Source organism: Antrostomus carolinensis, unplaced genomic scaffold (genome assembly GCF_000700745.2).
Source record: "Antrostomus carolinensis isolate BGI_N321 unplaced genomic scaffold, ASM70074v2 scaffold18566, whole genome shotgun sequence".
Classification (NCBI taxonomy): Eukaryota; Metazoa; Chordata; class Aves; order Caprimulgiformes; family Caprimulgidae; genus Antrostomus; species Antrostomus carolinensis.
Window position 1 is genome coordinate 66,997 of NW_010321389.1, and position 18,626 is coordinate 85,622.

Below are 18,626 nucleotides of genomic sequence, written 5' to 3' on the forward strand. Positions count from 1 at the left end.
CTTTCCCAAAGGCTTCCAGGACCTTTGGCCCCAGGGCAGATGGACCTTGTAGACTTACAAGAAAAGGCAGCAGGCATGGGCAGAGCCAGGAGGGGTTGTTTAGAGAGCTGGCAAAGATTTCAGCACCTAAAAGAAGCGACTTCCTTATTTGAGTGCCTGAAAGTGCAACAGGCACCTGCACTGAAGCGTTCAGATCTCTGCGGCAATTCTGCTCAGTTCCAACCCAGGCCTGCAAAGCCTGCAAACCTTCTAACCACGCTTTCACAGACGTACAGTCATTATCAAGACAGCCCATGGAAATGTTATAAATTGCACTGCCTGGACATGCCCAATTTCTGCTCAGTTCTTTCCCATCACAGTAACAGATATAATCGCAGATGAGAAATTTAGTTGTCACAGCTGACATTTTAACTACACAAAGAAGATGAAGCCCCCCTGCCCTGCCCCAAATACAGCAGTCTTGTGATTTAGGCTGCTATCTGAAATAGACTTTCTTGTTGAACAAAGCACTTGCTAAGCCTAAAAATTTGGCTTCCCATGAGTTCTGTGCTTCCCAACATGACAGAATTCCAATTCTGCCTTGGAATTATGTTTACAACTTGTCACAAGTCATAATGAATGTAAAGTTGTCAGTATGACAAAAAAAACAAAAGGTAAAAAATCAAACATTTAAAAGAACTCTCATTTTTATAATGATTAGTGTGATTTTTGGAACCTTTCAAGGGACATTTTGAGGCTCTGTCTCTACCAATAAATAAAATAAGCCAGGAAACATTTTCCAGCTCTGAGACTGGCCACCATGACAGCTTCTATTCACATGTAAGTTCTCCCAGCCCCCTTCAAAAAATGACACCATGAACTACACCCACCCACTGCTGTCCTTCCAGCTGTGACCAAGACTGCCTGAGATTGCTAGCTGACACAGACAATAGTGCACGTGCCCAAGTACATCGGAGTATTCCAGCAACGTAATGGTATGGCTCACTGGATGTCATTGCTTAGGCCTATATTATGACCTTGTTTAGTTTAAAACACATATCCCTTTAAGCCTAGAATCTGTATCAGCTGGGCATGCTCATATATGAAATCTTCTCAGCCTGTCTGGGCTACAGAAACAGGGACAGGAAGCTGAAAGAACCACTTCATGCATGACATGGCACAGTCCTCACAGATCCTTTAGGTTCACATGTCCTTCAGGAAGGCCAGACCTAAGCAAAGGTGCCTGGGTTAATCCCATACCACCATCAGGCAGTGGGAGACCCAGCCAGGACCTTGCAGAGGCTGCAGGAAATACAGCTGGTGGCAGAGGGACAGCAGTGCCAGTTCCAGGCAGAAGACTGCAGACTGGAGGCTGAGATGGGTGCCAGGTCTTGCACTTGACCAACTCAATAATCACTTCTGAGCAGGATGCTGCACAACTTGGCTAAAAAAGTAGCATTTGTGGGGTGCAGTTGGTTTTTTGCCCGATCTAAGCAATGCATCAGGCACAGAGAGATCATGACGTGCAAAGTGCATTACTTCCCCTTCCCCAGGCAGCCTGTTACAGTGTCTACGCAGTCAGTGTCTGACATGCCCATTAAGCACTTATAGAACTGAATCTGGAGACAAGTGAAGTGCAGGTGTTGGGATGTCTGGCCTTAAAACAATCCAAGCTGGTCAGACACTTCATCTCCCCAAGGCCTCCACTGTTGGGCTCTGCTGGAGACAGGATACTACACTGGTCAGACCCCATAGAGGAATTGTTGTTTCCAGCCTTTCTATCCATGCTGGATCTGAAAACACTGTAAAACCCCAGGAAGACTCACCTGTTCTGAATCTGACAAACATGTCAAGAACATAGATGATATCAGAGCCATAATCCAAGAACAGCCATAATTTAATATGGTCAATTTGTAGCTCATCAAAGCAGGCTCTAAAGAAACAAAGATACAAGAAACCAAAAAAATTTACACCAACTGCATAAGCAGCATACTTGCAATGTGTGTCCTAACAGCATGTTAGTGCACACAACCAGCACTGAAAAATTCCAGGCAGCATTATCAGCCACGCCCAGACATCTGCACACTAGAGCTATGTCTAAACAGACACGAGGATCTTCCAGAATTCAAAGGTGATCAGGCCAGGAACAAAACTCGAGCACATATATGCCACACAAGTGCACTTATGGAAGAATACACATATCCCTACAATTAAACATGCATCAGATTTCATGGGATACACTTCTCCATTAGGATAATCCCCAAATACAAGATTTGCTTCTGAGTGGCAAGCCATCCTCATCTCTCCCTACCATGTGACACAGCCTAAGTGAACCATTTCCAAACTCATTTCCACACTTTACGAGGGAAAATAAATACTCAAGTAAAATCTTCCTGCCCTTCAAGCATCTATAGATGCATGATATTAATTTAAGATGACCCAACACTGCCCACACCCCTCCCTTCTGTTCTCCACTAGGTGATTAGAAGACCTATCTCTAGCAGTGGTTACTGAGTCTGCGGTGGCCAATGACACATCTCTGCAGCTACAGCCAGTAGATGGCACACAAAGGCCACTGCCAGCACTCATGAGGACGCTCATTGCAAGCTACAACAAACTGGTTTTAGACAAAAGATATCAAGAACCATTGGCCATCTGTTCCCAGTAGTATCTGTCTCATATATCCCTAAGGGTATATGAACTTTAAATCTTCCAAGTAAGCCACCCAAAAAATACCACAGGGAGATAAGAGGATGATTTACACAGGAAACATAATGAGACACTAAATTGGAAACCTAAAATTATTACTAACTTAAATCCATACCTGCACACTAGCAGACACCAGTTATAGAACACGGGTGCTGCAATTATGGTCAGCCAGTTGTAGTAAATATTGCTTGAAGGATCTATCACAAAGACCTCTTTTTTCTTCCTGGAAAGTAAAACGTGCAGATTTACACTGGAAATGAAATGAAGTGACCTGCTGGATCTCCCTCTTCTGGAGGCTGCTCATCTCATGAACTCACAGCTGCCTAAGAAGAGAAAGTATCCATGCAGGCAGCTCCAGATGAGATACCAAGTATTAGCTTCATCCCATCTGACACAGTCTATTTATTTGCTTGACCCAACTTTGGAAAAAGTAAGAAAAACACAAAAGAAAAACAGAAATTTACATTGCCCAGGCTGAAAACCACAGCCTTTCTGCACATGACCCCCGCTGAAAAAAAAGAAAAATATTAAATGTTTCTTATTATCATTCCAGCTAGAAGGCTATATGGTTCATTACTACAGAAAGAGCCTTCCTTTGCAGATTAATTTTGATGTTTTTGTCAAATCCTATTACAGAAATGACTGTATGAGCACACATTTAAACAAGTTAAACACATTATGTATTCAAATATATGTTTACCTATTTACACAAGTAAGGCACTGTTACATAGGGTGTAACTAGAACTAAGACATGTATTATCATGTAAAAGCAAACTTCATACATTCACAGTCCGGGCTCCCTGGGCCTCACAACAATGAGAGATGCTAAATGAAGTGTACAGCCTTAGAATTTAAAGAAGATTTAAAGAACAGCACGGCCAATGGCACATGTAGAGAATGCACAGAAGTGCCCTTCCCCAGCTCAAGAAAGGTTGATATGGAAGAAACAGCAATGAGGCAGGTTGTATGTAATCAGAGGAAATACATATTAGTGGACTGTGAGGTCCACATTCCAACAGTAACACATGATAGTGTGATCTGTGAACTGTATTAATAGTGTGGGAACACATGACTGGACAATGCTTGGATATGTATTTGTGTGACCTTTCCTAATCTACAAGAATGTAAATAAATTAAAATATAATGATAATTTATTTCATACTTGTGTCTATTTCTGGTATTATCCCTGCTTTCAGCTGAATGTCCAGATGACAATGTCAGTAAAGGAAACAATTTTAATCTAAAAAGTATTTAATTTGCCATCTCCACAAGAGCTTTAGAGCCATTTCTTCTAAAAAACTGGTCACCACCTCAAAACTGGTGACCATGAAATATGGTCTTCATATGACAAGAGTACACTGCCTTCTAGACATTAAAACATTTATTTTCTCTGCTGAAATATTTCAAAACCCTTTAGGCTACTGCAAAGCTCAGGCTCTTACTTCATAGCCGAAAGAGAATCCTTAGAACAAAGGCTTTCTAATCAAAGCTTTGATGAAGAAAAATCAAGATCAAGAGATCCAGCAGATACCATTTGGAAGCAATTGCTAAATACATGTCCCCACGCCTACAGAGCACATGCCATCATATACATACAAACTTGCAGTATATTACTCTAACATTCTCCTTAACTGTGAAATGCACTTAAATGCATTCTCTTTTTATCTGCTATCATTGTTATTTTTAATAACTGGTAATACTAAATTATACTGTTTGGTTCAGCTTTAGGGGAACAAAACAAGTGCAGGATCCATTTCTGTCAAAAGCATTCAAGTTATCTCATTTTGTTGCAGAAATACAGCATCTCCTAATCAGCAGACTTCAGTGATCACTAGAAATGAACTGCACCATATTAAGCAGTTAATAAAAAGTCAGTGTAATAACTAAAATTATTATTAAATCTGTAATTTTTCACATGTAAGATTTTTGCTCTTTGTCCAAACCAGATTTTTGGTTCATCTACTCTTAATCATTATGGACACTCTGGAACAATGAAAAGCCTGTACAGTCTGCCATCCTAAAATGCCCTCATAGTAAAAAAAAATCTTCAACAGCAAATCAAAGTGACCAGAGGTAGCTGAATTCTCTTTAACTGAACTAGGAGGCTGTTTGTGACATGTCTCAACACAGGTCTTAAAAGTTGCACCTTTCCAAAGGGGAAAACATACCAAAGATTTGACAGGCTAACATTCTACAGCCTACAGAGCAGTGATTGTAGTAGAAGCGTTATGATGAAATGCCATACCACGCTTTGTAGTGTAGGAGGTGTGTACAAGCACACATTCATTCTTTATACTTACTCTTCTTTTTTTTTATCATCTTTTTTGTCATCTGTCTTTTCCTCTTTCTTTTCCTCCTTTGCCTCTTTCTTTTCCTCTTTAACCTCTTTCTTTTCTTCCTTTTTGCTGTACAACATAATGTAAGGCTTAGCAATATTATCAGTATTCTAGCAGTGAAGGGGGAGGGTGGACGCTGAGGTACAGGAAACTAGACTAGACTCCAGACAGAGTAGGGCAGGGATCCAACGGGTAAAGATGGTTCACAGGCTGAGGCCTCTCGAACTGACACCGCTACACGATCAGATCAGGTAACCAGCTGGCTGATTCTGTGCGTTAGTTGCCCATGCTTTATCGACCTTTTCAGACATCAGTGCACCAGGCTGATTTTAATCAAATGCTCCCAGTTTCTTTCATTCTGTAGAACTAAGGCATTTAAAAATAAGTCTATCAAATGATAACAGAACTTCAAATGGCTCAACAAACTGTCAACACTCTTTGCATATCCAAAACCTCACAGTGACTGTCTGAAGCTCTGATGGTAATTAAATTAAATGAGGCTGAATTTCCTCTCACAGTTCTTTAAAACCAACACAACTATAATTAATTAATTACCTCTGGCTTCAACAATTGCCTTGGAGAAGAATTCCAGTCAATCCCAATGTAAAGAGATGTGTCTCATTTAACTACATAGTAGTCATTTTATAAATGCTCTACAGTCAACATGATTAAGCCAACCTATTTTAGACCTTTACAGTAGAGACCTACAGTATCTACAAGATAGTCCATAACGCATAGTCCATATCTACGTGATGACTTGTGCCTCAAAAGCATTTTTTTTCTTTCCATCAACTCTAAGGGAAGAACAGATTGCCTAGTTCTGTTTCAGGTGTCTGTATGATCAGAGGTGCCAAGTCCAAGTTGCTCTCCCTCTATTCGACTGCCACTGTATTCAAAGGCTGAGCATTAAGCACAGAGTTCCATCCTTGCTAAAATCAATGGGAATTTTGCCTAGACTTAATGGAATCATGATTGTTCCCACATTTATTAGTTGCTTTTCATGCAATAAAGTAAAATATGGACCATTTAACATAATTATATCCTATCATTCCATAGCATCCAGCACAGACCCAAGCTGCAAGCTTTAATTCCAGATACAGATTTTCACACTGTTCAAATATGTACAGCCTTTAGCTCATTAGAATGTGATAAGACAGCTATAAAGATGGATCTTACTTTCCCCATTCAGATTTGTCTGAACAGAGGAGTCTTGAGCTATATTAACTTAAGCAGATAAGCCTACACATGCTCTTCAAAACTGCAGAAAGTTAACATCTTTCCTAAGATTCCACCAATACTTAATCTTAGAAGCACTCCAAGGGAGAAGACAACAGGTACCAATTTTAAGATAGTAGTAGCTTTCATCTATCACCAATTATCACCAATGAGCACCTGTTCCAGTTCTTAGCCTTAGACATTTCCATCGTGATGCAGCACCACAGTGTAATTTGGAAAAGCCCAGACTCACTTGCTAAAAAAAATACTGAGATCCTACACTCCTTCACATCCAGGGAAATACCTATCAAGCTGACCAACACCATGGAAACCTTTAAAATTATACACTGCACGGGAGCATAACTGGAGGAGAAAAGAACCTTTGGGTTGACTGATCTTCTAATTATACATGCATCTCAGCTCAAAGGAACCGGTTTTCATTTATCAAGGCTGATTTCTACATGGCAGTGGGAACTACTGATCAGGTATTTATTTCTCTGCCACTGACACCCCTGGACTTTTATGGGTTCTCTTTCAAATCTGCCTCAAAAACTGCTTCCTATTTAAAAAACATGTCGGGATTTCACTACATATTACTATGCATTGTGCCTGATCTAAAGGCCAATTCTCAGTTGCTGTTGTTCACATTAACATAGTTCCTCAATACTTCAAATGTCTGGCATTCTTACCAGAAAGGAAGAACTATGAGTAACATAATTCTCAAAGGACAGGGTCACTGTACCTTTGTGGATGTTACACAGGGAGAAGTAGATAGAGAGAATCAATCAAAAAGTCTCAGTGGTGGTGAACTTTGGAGGGAATATTTTTACATTTCCAACTTCCTCCTACGTATTGTTTTTAAAAAAGAGAAAAAACATTACTTCACACAGCATCTAATGCCAATTTGTCAATTTCTCTGGCCTCAGATCTCCTACAAACTCATTTGTCAACTACAAGTACCTTGCATAAGTGAGATTCGTCCATCTCTTTGGCCTCTGTTCATATCTCTGTTGTAATCCCCACTTATCACACTCCCATCTCCTTGTAGTCTGGCAATGGAAGTCACTCAGAGGAAAAGGCTGGCCATATTCAAAGACTTGAAAGCATCACCTACAGTTCCCCAAGGACAAGCACTCTTAGGTTTTTAACATAATGAAAAATCTAAAGCTTCGAAGCAACCCGCGTCTTTTTTTCTTTTTCAGTGCTAGTGAGTAAAGTGGAATCCAGTAACTAATAAGACAGTTGTTTGTGAGTGTCCTCTTCCACAGCCAATACAGTGGCATCCATTCTGTGTTTCCAGCACATTAAAAGGAGCATGCATCTTCAGACTTAGACAACATGACTTCATCAGCCCCTATAAAAACACTATCATAGTCTTTGAATGAGTCAAATATTTGCATTTCTCATCTGTCAAGTACTTTGCAAATCAAGTATGTTTCAGACTGTCAGGCAGGCAGGCAGACAGGTGTTGTCTTCATCTAAAAATAATGAAATATTGGAAGGATGAAAGTTTTGCCCAAGGTACATGAGTCACTGTCAGAAACAGAGCAAGAAAGCAGTATTTCCATCCTAATCGGTCCTTTGGGCCCTGATTAGCAGGCTGGGCTCCCGGCTTTTAGCACTTTTATACCAGTCTAAATAAAATTCTGCACATTTCTGTCACTGTTCACTGCACTGTAAGTTCAAACCAAAAAATTGCTTCAGGAGCAGGAAGACCTCTTGTTCAGGTATGTGCACAAAGGTTTTGCAGCATCATTTAAAATGTACAGTTTGAGCTCACCCATGATGGAACTCTGGAGAAAAAAAACGAGAGTTTCCTAAAAGTATTTCTGACATAATCAGAAACTGTCTGATTATTTTTAATTTTTGTTTCATCTGGAAAGCAATTTAAAAAATTAACTATCATCATGTGTGAGAACAGATCTGCTGCTGGAAGCTACAGAGCAGCTGTGTCCTCACATAGCTGTCGTCCAAGACATGCAACAAACATTGATGTTGGGCGAGTTTAAATTACAGGAGCTCTGCACCTTTTCAAGAGATTTCTCTTCACTGTAACACTGTAAAATATCTTGTCAAATATATAAAAAAAACAGGCTCCAGAGGACAGCTTCTGTCAGAGCTTCTGTTGCAATGCATGCCTTATTATGTTGCCTGTCACTCTTTCTACAACTATACCAACAATTGCTGAAATGAAACATACATTTTAAAATATGGTTAGTTTTCATTTTGACTGCACACATGAAAGTTTTCTTGGTACTCTGATCACTATCCACTATCTGATCACTATCTGACAGCCTGAAATTTTTGGGGCACTTGATTTGCTAAAAGGGATTAGTAAGATAAAAGAGAAAAATCACTATTTGAAAATTAATATATTAATCTCATTTTAAAAACGAAGAATTAATAAATCAATTGGCAATGCAGTAAAATCAGCCAGCTGAACTAGAGGAGGTAGGGACTAAATGCTCAATCAAATTCACTCCTTGGGAAGTAAGGGTAACTTCAGAAAGAAAAAGAATTTCACAGGGAGCACAAAGGATGCTTTTCATACTAAGAAAACTAGATCTTTCTTTATAATTAAATGATATTCTTAAGAAAAGGTTAGGAAGAGGTAAGGAGTCTATACTGCACATGTTACTAGGCTGGAAAGGGAAAAAGAGAAGGAGCTAGTAGTAGAAAGGTATTTGGAAATAAATTATCAGTACTTACTCTTCATTGGTGTTGTTGCTACAGTTGACATTAAACCTGGCCAAGGGCCAGTGACTGCAGTAAGTTAAATAAAACACATTAAAGAGTGTAAAGACTATTGGTATTTCATACATGTGTTTACCAACATGATGGACTGACTTACTAGCTTCTCACATATGCCTATGAGATTAGGAAGGTCAACTTTGACTGCAGTGATAAGCCCCTTTGCATAACTATTTCAAGACACCAGTTTCTTTTTACCATGTGCTTGATGTACACATTTGTGACCACATCTGATGTCTGAAGCTTGTTCTCAGGCATATTAGTGCATGGCAACATGCATCTCACTATTTTTAGCCCTGTTGTCATTTGGCTACTATTTTAAGCTTTCTTCAGTCCTTTCAAGACTTCTTCACAGATGCAGTGCCAAGACAGTGGATAAGTAACAAGCATAGCTACCACTGCTGCAGAATTAAGCCTTCATGATAGAAAAACTCAGAGTTAGGGTCACGTGGCAACAGTGTAGAACTGAGAAGGCAAGGACTGATCACTCCCAAATTCACTACTTTTGTTAGCCTTACATAGAGGTTTGTTGTCCCAAGATCATTGTTGTCCTTTCTAATTATTTTGAATCTGCAATTGCTACTGATCCAGACATCTGAAAAATCAGACGTCCGTCTGGCTAATTCAATAAAATGTGCTTTTGAGCTGAATTTCTAAGGAGTAGATCAAGTGAAGGCTGTGCTGGACCACAATAAATCAAGGTAACCTGTATCATGCACAGCCCTTCTAAGGTTCTTGCTTTAATCTGAATTACTAGATGAGATTTTGAAACAAATCAGCTTACTACTTGCTCACCTACCAATCTTTAACCAAATATGGGAGTCTATGCTTCAAAGCATAATGCCAAACAGAAAGTCAGCTTCTGTCTTGGGACTTCATTTTCCTCTGATGATAAAATTCCAGTTCTAAGAAACCATTCTGCCTGAAGCAACATGATCAAAATCCTTTACTTCAAGATCTTTGCCACAGAGTATTTGAGGGGGAAAGAGGAAGTCTGTTGAAAGCTGTCATACTTCAGTTATGTGAAGATTCCTGGGCAGCATTAGATACTCTGTTCATCTCCCACGCTAAGCTCCTTATCCTCTTCTTAAAATAAAACTTACATCCTAACCACCAAGAAAATACCATAACCTCAGTCATCTTCCTTTAAAGTATAAACACATCTTCTTACCTGTTTACTCCCCAAGGCCGCTCATGGATACCCAGAAAGGAGCGGATGTTACTCTGCCTACTGGACACCTCTATGAGCTCTGGCCCTCGGATACGTTCGAGGAAAGAATCAGGTCTTTGGTCTTCATGGTGCAAACGTCTTGTGGCCCATGACCTCACTGATATGACAAATCGTGATAGCCTGCATGGAACAGACACACAACACTGAATGAACAGACAAGAATATCAGATGGCTTAAATCATTCCCACAAAGAGTAGCCCAGGAGGATTTTTCACCGCTTTTCCACCTGCCACAAAATAAAACTTGATGGATTAACTGTATAAAGCCACTCACTTCCCAGTTTCATACATCGCCTTTTGCAGTGGATCAGGAAAGTATCTCACACATCAGTTACTAGTCCACTGTACCGGCACCGCAGGAGCAACAGAAGAATATTCTTGCCAAGTGGAGGCAAACCCAGTGGTTGGGGTGGGGAAGTTGACTTCTGACAAACTTCTGACATTATGTGACAATGGGGGAATCCTGGACTGACAGAATTAGGAGATATAAAATACTGAACAGAAGCAAACACTCAAGGGCTGGTACACACAGTGGAAACAAAAGCTGAATAGTTGGTGAGGGAGGATGGACTTTGAAATAAGGAATTATAAAAATTCAGCCACTTTCTTTTTTGTTCTTTGCTTTTTGAAATACACTATCCATAAACTGAGTATGGTCTGCATTGTGTATAACAATGGAATCTGAGGACAGTCTCAGCTGGAAATATTTAAAGCAGACACAGTAAGTTTTTGAAGCTCCACTTCAAGTTTATGTTTAAATCCTGGTAAAGTAAGTGACTTAAGCAAATGGTTGTCTTGAATTTTGCCGACTATGGTTCCAAATCCGTTATAATCGTAACTGGATTCTAAAAACTCTTGCACTCCCAACACAAGAGCCCCTGTCTCCTCTCTTGCGAGAGTCATCTACCAACAAGGGAACAATCATTATGTCTTATTTGAAAGGAAATGAACTGCATCAGTTACCAGCCAGAACCAAACACTTAGGCATTTACTATAGAGTCTGGACTCACTTCCTGAATTTCCTTAGCATTCATATTTTCAGACCTGATCATGTAAAAATAATTTCTTTTTTTTTTTTTTATTCAGACTAATTTGTGTGAACTCATTCAGCATCTCTAGGATTCCAAGGTTTTATTAGCAATGAGCAACCAATGAGTTTAGAATGAAGGTCAAAAGCAGCTTCAGTTCCTTTTTATAGACCTTCTTCAGCTGGACTCCATCTATTTTCTTTGGAAAGTGATGGTTCTTCTTACTTTGCCTCCAAATTGTGATGAGTCTCTTTCAACAATTTAAACTTAGTACTGGAAATGTACTAATGTACATCTCTACTAATATAGTACATTTTTCTAATGTACTCATGTTTCTAGTACATTTTTCTAACGTACTAATAAGTTAGCACATTACCTTGCCATTGCTCCCCTGCCTGTGAATGAGCTCGTCTGGGATTCAGGCAGATGTCTTCCCTCCACAGAAATGACCCTCTGAAGTTCTGAAGATGCATCCTCACACAGTGAATGGGTTCTGCAAAATCAAATTTCTTTTAAGAATTCCATACAGCCTTCAGCAGACTTCTCCCCATCTGATTCTTCCCACCCCTGCATCAGGAAACAATGTAGTAAGTTGTCCTCTTTCTAGTAATATGGCATACATTTGATAAGCATAGAGCTAAGCATATATTCCTACTTTTCGGGAGTCATCCAACACCAAATGAAGTCAGTGGAGGCTCTGCCATCCGTTCCAGCAAGTTCAGAAGCTGATTCCTCCTTACTCGTCAGTACTACTCTGGTGTGCAGATACACAGTTATGGGAAGTATGTTTTCTACTTTATAACACCTCCTGTGAGGCATCAGCACCTTTCCTTCAACATGGGAGTTCATCCCCAGGGAGCTTTAAAGTGACTGCCCACAGCTTTTTTCAGTGTTGTTCTCCTAGACATTGTTAGGGTTTAACAGTCTGGAATATCTACCAGTGCAGTTCCTTTCTATGACTCAAAGCAAACACGCATCTCTCTCTGCTTTTACTCTTGATTGGATTGAAAGGGAAAACAGTGATTTTACAGGAGTTAGTCCTGAGCAGCACCACTGCTGTTCTTACCAGCCTGCTGCTGCCAGCTGCACAACTGCAGGCCTAACGCTGCTCTGCTCGCTGTGCAATCAAAACATCACCTGTTGGAGAGCAAAACAGGATACAGATCTTCAGGGCTGCTCTGGCAGCGATGAGATGAGGCACCTCAGGCTATCGGCACACATGGCAAACACTGCAACAGCCCAGTTGCACACAACTGCAGATAGTGACGATAACGTGAAGCTTACATGCAGTGACTACCAACTCCCATGAGTTCCCTTATTACCACTGAGATAATCAGCATTTGAGAAAAATAGATTAAATTTTAGCCTCATCTTTCAGTAATGGAGTTTTGAAATTTACTTCACTGGAACCTGGACTGAACCAGGGCTCACTCTGGATTTTTTGGTAAGACTCCTAGCGTTTTCTCTCTGTTTTTCATTCTTTAGTGTTCACTTTTACAAGACTTTGTCACATCCATTACTAATTACTTTTTTCCCCCCTTTGTAATGCAAACAAAACTCTCACATGACTTAATCTGTATTGCCAGGAAAACACTGACGATAATGATACATGCAGTATCTTCCTAAGAACTGGCAACAGCATTTTGAATGCCCACAAAAGGGTAATTAGCAACTCAATTTTGTGTGCACTCACAGCTGAGAAACTGACAAACAGAGAATTAAATATTATTTCTACATATAGAACCATGCTAAAAAAAGATAGGTCCTGCCACTCCCAGAATTCTCAACTTACTGTTTTCTTCTCTTCTAGTAAGAAGACACCAACAGACACTGCTTTTATAAGGTAATCAGCAACTCAATTTTGTGTGCACTCACAGCTGAGAAACTGACAAACAGAGAATTAAAACTTATTTCTACACATAGAACCATGCTAAAAAAAGATAGGTCCTGCCACTCCCAGAATTCTCAACTTACTAACTGTTTTCTTCTCTTCTAATAAGAAGACACCAACAGACACTGCTTTTATAACCTGGTTTATGTTGTGATTGCTGAGAATAGTTGGATGCCAAAGTTAACGTGGCTTCTAGAGGACAACGAACAAAGTCATGGAACAGAAATCCACTGTGGATTACCAGATACACAGAGCCTACATTCAGCTCAAGCAGTCTCCTGAGCTAGATGCTGGGAGAGTAGGAGAGGAAAGTATGTTGCAGCTACTTGCAGTTTGCCAACTTTTTTTCTTTTTCCTGGAGCATCTCCCTACAGTCCTGCTGGAGAAAGGATATTGTACTAGGCCATCTTTTAGACTGCACTGCTATGGCTGCTTCTAAGACCTTTTATTCCTTTTTATGGAAAAACAGATATTTTGTGTGACCTTAGATAGCAATTAATTCTAATATTGCTACTTCTATTCAAACTTACCAATTATTACTATTTTTGAGACCTGAAAATACATTTTTAAAAGAAGACAGTGTGTGTTCTTAGAAAACAATTTTAAGTGTCACAATTCACATGGGAAAATCCAATCTGATTCAGAGTCCTGTAAAGCCAATTACAAATTTCAAATTATTCAAATTACTGTCTGGTCAGATTCTTACCAATAAGTGAGCAGACACACTCACTGAAAAAATTGTATTCTGTAGGAAGAAAAGGCAAAACTCTCAGACTCAACTGCTGGAATCAAATTAGGTGGATTACGGACTCAGTGAAATTTTGAAGTCTATATTTTTATTTTGGTTGCTTGACTGCTTTAAAAAACAATTTTCTAATTACTCTGTATGTGCATCAATAATTTCTACAACTAGGTTTATTTTGTAACTAAATATAACAATTTGTAAATAAATTCAAGTTAACCCTACAAAAAATTTGGATCAGTAACGTGTAGACAACTCAGGAAAATTAAAAAAAAAATAAAAAAAATGGGGACAGTACTAAAGTGGAGGCATTTCACTTTTACAAACACAGCTTATGTATATCTGCAACAGGATCAGAAAACAATACACTAAGGACTTTGCCAGGCAACTCTTACGAAAGCAGCTGTCCAGTATTACACAGCTATCACAAACATATTCCACTTTAATTCACACAAATGCAAATCAAAAAGTAAATCTAAAATGGACTCTTCCTTCCATTATTATAACTTCCTACTATAAAATGCATATACTCATTCCTGACTTTCCTCAACCCTGTTCGGATAATACAAGAGGCCTTATTTGTCAGCTGGCTTTATACTGATGCAGAGGGACAGTTACAGCTGGGGCTTTTGATGGAACACCTTCAAGGCACATGGCATGGTTTTTACTTTATCTTTACAAAGACTGAGTCATTCCCGTCTGGACTCCGTAAGAGCGTTTAGTATTTGCAGCAAAGCAGTAACCACTGCCGTTACTATCCAAGGGTGTTACACAGTCTGAAACCAATAGAGGAGAATATACAGTGTGGCAAGAAATAGAGTGCAGGTTACAAAGCAGAAACATCAGCAGATGATTGTGTCTCCTTGGCTCATGCTGGAAAATATTTTATTTCCCCAGAGGTAGCAATGTCACTATAACTGAGAGATAACTCACCGCCACTGAGGATTTTGCTCCATGCCTCTTCAGCTCTCTAAAGGCCAATTTATTCCCATGCTTTCAAGGTATCTATCAGAGTAAGCTCTGGGAAGGATATTTACATCAGGACCTGCCCTGTACATGTCCCTAGTCTTAATTTGGCCCTAAATTTGCACAAAGATCTTCAAGCAAATCCTGTAAGACCATTTTCACCTAAAAAGCATGCAAATAATCCAGAATTTTCATTTAGTAGTAATTGTTTTTAAGTTCTGACCAGGAATTCCTGAAGCCCTTTCGAGTAATGACTATGAGCCAGACTTCTAGAGCAGGATTTGGCTCCAGACAGCAGTGACCTAAATCAGGGTGTCTAATATAAGCTGAGTATCTAAGTGTCCATTATAGTCAATTGCCATTTTAGGATTTGATTCAGTTGTTTCAATATAGGAGTCTAGTACCATTTGGAATACCTCAAAATACTTCATCTGACCTCTTCGGAGCACACAGGTCTCACCAAAAAATGCATTAGCCCCAGCTAAATGCTTCAGATACTCTGTGGTATCTCAAACAGCTTTAGATGCCTATTTTAGGCAACTAAATACATCTCATAATCAACAGAGCCAAATGAGCCCAAAGAGCTATTCAGCTTCAGGGTAAGCGGAACAGTTCCCTGGGCGCCACTGACTGTTAGTACTGCCTACATCTCCACTCATCACAGCAGGAACTTGGACACCTGCTCACATAAAGACACAGAAATCCAGATGTCTACAAGACACAGCTGAACCCTGCTTCCCACTTTTAGATAGCCAAACTGTGTTTGTAAGTTAATGTGCTGCCTGTCCTATTTGAGCTGCTTCTCTGGATTTTAAAAATGAAGATTCATTTGTTATTTTTTGTTTTGTTGATTTTTTTTAACAAAATGTATCAAGTTTATAGCACATTACACTGTGAGAACACAGGCACACGAATCACCTACTCCAGCATAATTGAAAATGATAGTTTAAAGACCACTAGCAGCTTTCTGTTAACTACTGCAGTGAATGCTTTTTCTTTATAATACCTCATTCCACAGCAAGCAGAAAAGCACTTAAGCACATCCTTAGCATTAAGCATCAATTTAACACCCACTGACTTTAATGAGAACTAAGTAATGTGCTTAATTGCTTTGTTGACCTACAGTCAACAGGAGTTGGAGGAAGATAAAGGCAAAGGAGAAATGCTGCTGCGCTAGAAAACCTGGGGGTTTTCCAGTGTCTATAGTTGTATATTTTGCTACAAGACAAAGAAGGGCTAAAATTTTGGATGTGATCTATCTTTTGGTACAGACAAATTCCAAAACAAACCTGAATTAAAAAATGTGTATTAGAATTCCTTGAGTGGTATTACAAAGGTACTGTATATACTGTATATATTGTATATACTTACTAGCAATCACTTCAGCAATCCAAAAATCTGCAATGTGATACCTCTTTTACAGAGTACGTTGGTATCTTTTACTCATCTATGAACTCCTGCAATTAATGTTGGTAACAATATTTTATTCTTTTAAATAAAAGCCTCTCCCAGACCATCACCACCATGATGAAGTGCAATTCGTATTTCAGTCTATCTGTCAGAAGCAAGTCATGGCCTCTGAAATTGCAGATGACTGCAGTGATTAAATTCTACATTTAGACCTTTATAACCACACTCTCACATTCCTCCCAGTAATTCCATTCTGTGAGCTGCCAATCACCAATATCCTCTATGAAAAGGACATTAAAAAAAGGAAAGGAAGAAGCTCACTTTGGTCTGTTTCCCCTGTTTCTGAGATATCACTGTAAATGGAGACCAAGAGACATGGCTCTTGCAGATCTCCCTAAGGAAACCATGGGGTAGTATAACTAAGCCAAGGAAGCCATACTGTGCAGAACATAAGCATCTCCATTTTCACTACTGTAGGTACACCATGACAGAAGTCATCATGTAAGCAAAACAGAAAGAAAAAAAAAAGAGGACCAATTCAAACAGGACAGGGAACACATCCATACTAGATGCCTGGGGTATGCAATCCAAAATGATCATAATGCAGGCAGTCCTATCAGCCCAGCGGGATTTCAAGTGCTCCAGTCTGGGTACACATTTGAACAGTCTGACAAGGTCCACGTAGCAGAGGTGGTTGGCTGTTAACAAGCCAAAAGCAGAACACTTTTTCCAGTCTGTACAGGTGCTGTGGATCATCAGACGCTTTCCTGCGGGCGCAGCAGGGTTTGCCCAGAGTAGACAAATGACTGGTACTGTGTAGTGCAACATCACTGGCACATTTTAAACAGCCACCTTAAATCTTTCAAAGCAGAGAAAGGTGAATGTAAATAAACTGTTACAGTTGCACTGAACAGTGAGAGGCTCTGAAAAGCCCATATAAAAATGCTGATATTCTTTATACACTACAAATGTTCCCTATCACGGGAACTACGCGATTTGCAGAGACTACTTTTAAAAAAAGCTTCCCAAGGCTTTTCACTGCATGGCACTGGGAGGATCCCTTTTTCTCCAAATTCCACAGACTCTGTGGGAAGCACAGACCCTGCTATCTGCATGGTGACTGGAGAAAGAGGTTTCTCCTTAATGAGTTGGTGTAATTCTCACTGATGTGAAAATGGGCTTCATTTCTGAGGTAATAAAGCAAAGTTCCTGAGCACTGGAACAGGCTGCCCAGGGAGGTTGTGGAGTCTCCTTCTCTGGAGACATTCAAAACCCGCCTGGACGCCTTCCTGTGTGATCTCATTTAGGTTCCTGCTCCGGCAGGGGGATTGGACTAGATGATCTTTTGAGGTCCCTTCCAATCCCTAATATTCTGTGATTCTGTAATACAGATTCTGGTTCCAAAACTCCAAACCTTGACAACCTTTCTGTTGCTGTCTCTTCTGTACTTTGGAAATACGTTGTTAAGTCAGTTAGGTGCACTGGGTCAACAATATCATGATATAACACTCCCATAATGCAGAGCTAGAGGAGCACCACAAATTATGCAGCAATCTGTCCTCTTGACTGTGATGAAAGGAACAGATTACCTGATACAGCCATTTTCAATCCTCTCAATATCTTCATCAGTAGTTCTGACAGACAGCCTGTGCATACCAGGGTAGGAGTGCTGGGTGTTGATTTTTGCCATTTTGCTTTACACATCAACATCTAAATGACGGCTGGAATGAGGAAAAAAAAAATTATGAAGGCTTCAAAAGAAATGCGCGCAGTACTTAAAAAGTGTGATTTAGTAAAACAATAGAACAGCAAAAAGCAAATTCAACCATCTGAAGAATAGCCAGTGATATTTACTCACACAATACAACACCTGTTGCACTAGACAGAAAAAAGTGCTAGTAAAAGTGTAACAAAGAAAATCCATCATGACCAAAGAAACAAGTTACATGACACTATATTCTTCTTAGCCTCTGGGCTTTCAGAATACCTACACTGTCATACCTATTATCCATAGTGAAATTACACGTAAAACCTTATTAAAAGAAGGTTACAGTTAGAAAGCCAACCAAAAAAGATAGGTAATAAATATGTTAGGACAACTCATTCCACTTTAAGTTGATACCCTTGTGCTAATTTTATGATTAAGTATTTTATTCTGAAAATGCATATTAACCAAGCAGATAATTAATGAAATGTGTCCCTCAGCTTAATATATGTCATGCATTAATTCTGTATTATCTAAACTCTGCACATACTAGGGTTTTTTCCATTTATTTCCATGTCATTTTTATTATACCGCTTCAAGACAAGCTCTGTGAAGATATTTAGCAGCCCAGCTCCTACAAGATTTAGGAAATTGACTTAAATTC

General features: G+C 39.5%; 1 protein-coding gene across 1 annotated transcript in view; it reads right to left on the reverse strand.

Moving 5' to 3' along the window:
- Nucleotides 1-17,947, reverse strand: part of CNGA3 (cyclic nucleotide gated channel subunit alpha 3) — a 20,884-nt gene extending 2,937 nt beyond the window's left edge. Inside the window, exons 1-7 of the mRNA XM_029085438.1 lie at nt 17,847-17,947; nt 11,625-11,741; nt 10,162-10,341; nt 8,949-9,002; nt 4,989-5,093; nt 2,804-2,911; nt 1,806-1,912 (exon numbers count right to left, since the gene is read on the reverse strand). Coding sequence (XP_028941271.1) covers nt 1,806-1,912; nt 2,804-2,911; nt 4,989-5,093; nt 8,949-9,002; nt 10,162-10,341; nt 11,625-11,741; nt 17,847-17,947 — 772 coding nt within the window. The remainder of the gene's footprint in view (nt 1-1,805; nt 1,913-2,803; nt 2,912-4,988; nt 5,094-8,948; nt 9,003-10,161; nt 10,342-11,624; nt 11,742-17,846) is intronic.
- Nucleotides 17,948-18,626: the final 679 nt, after the last annotated feature.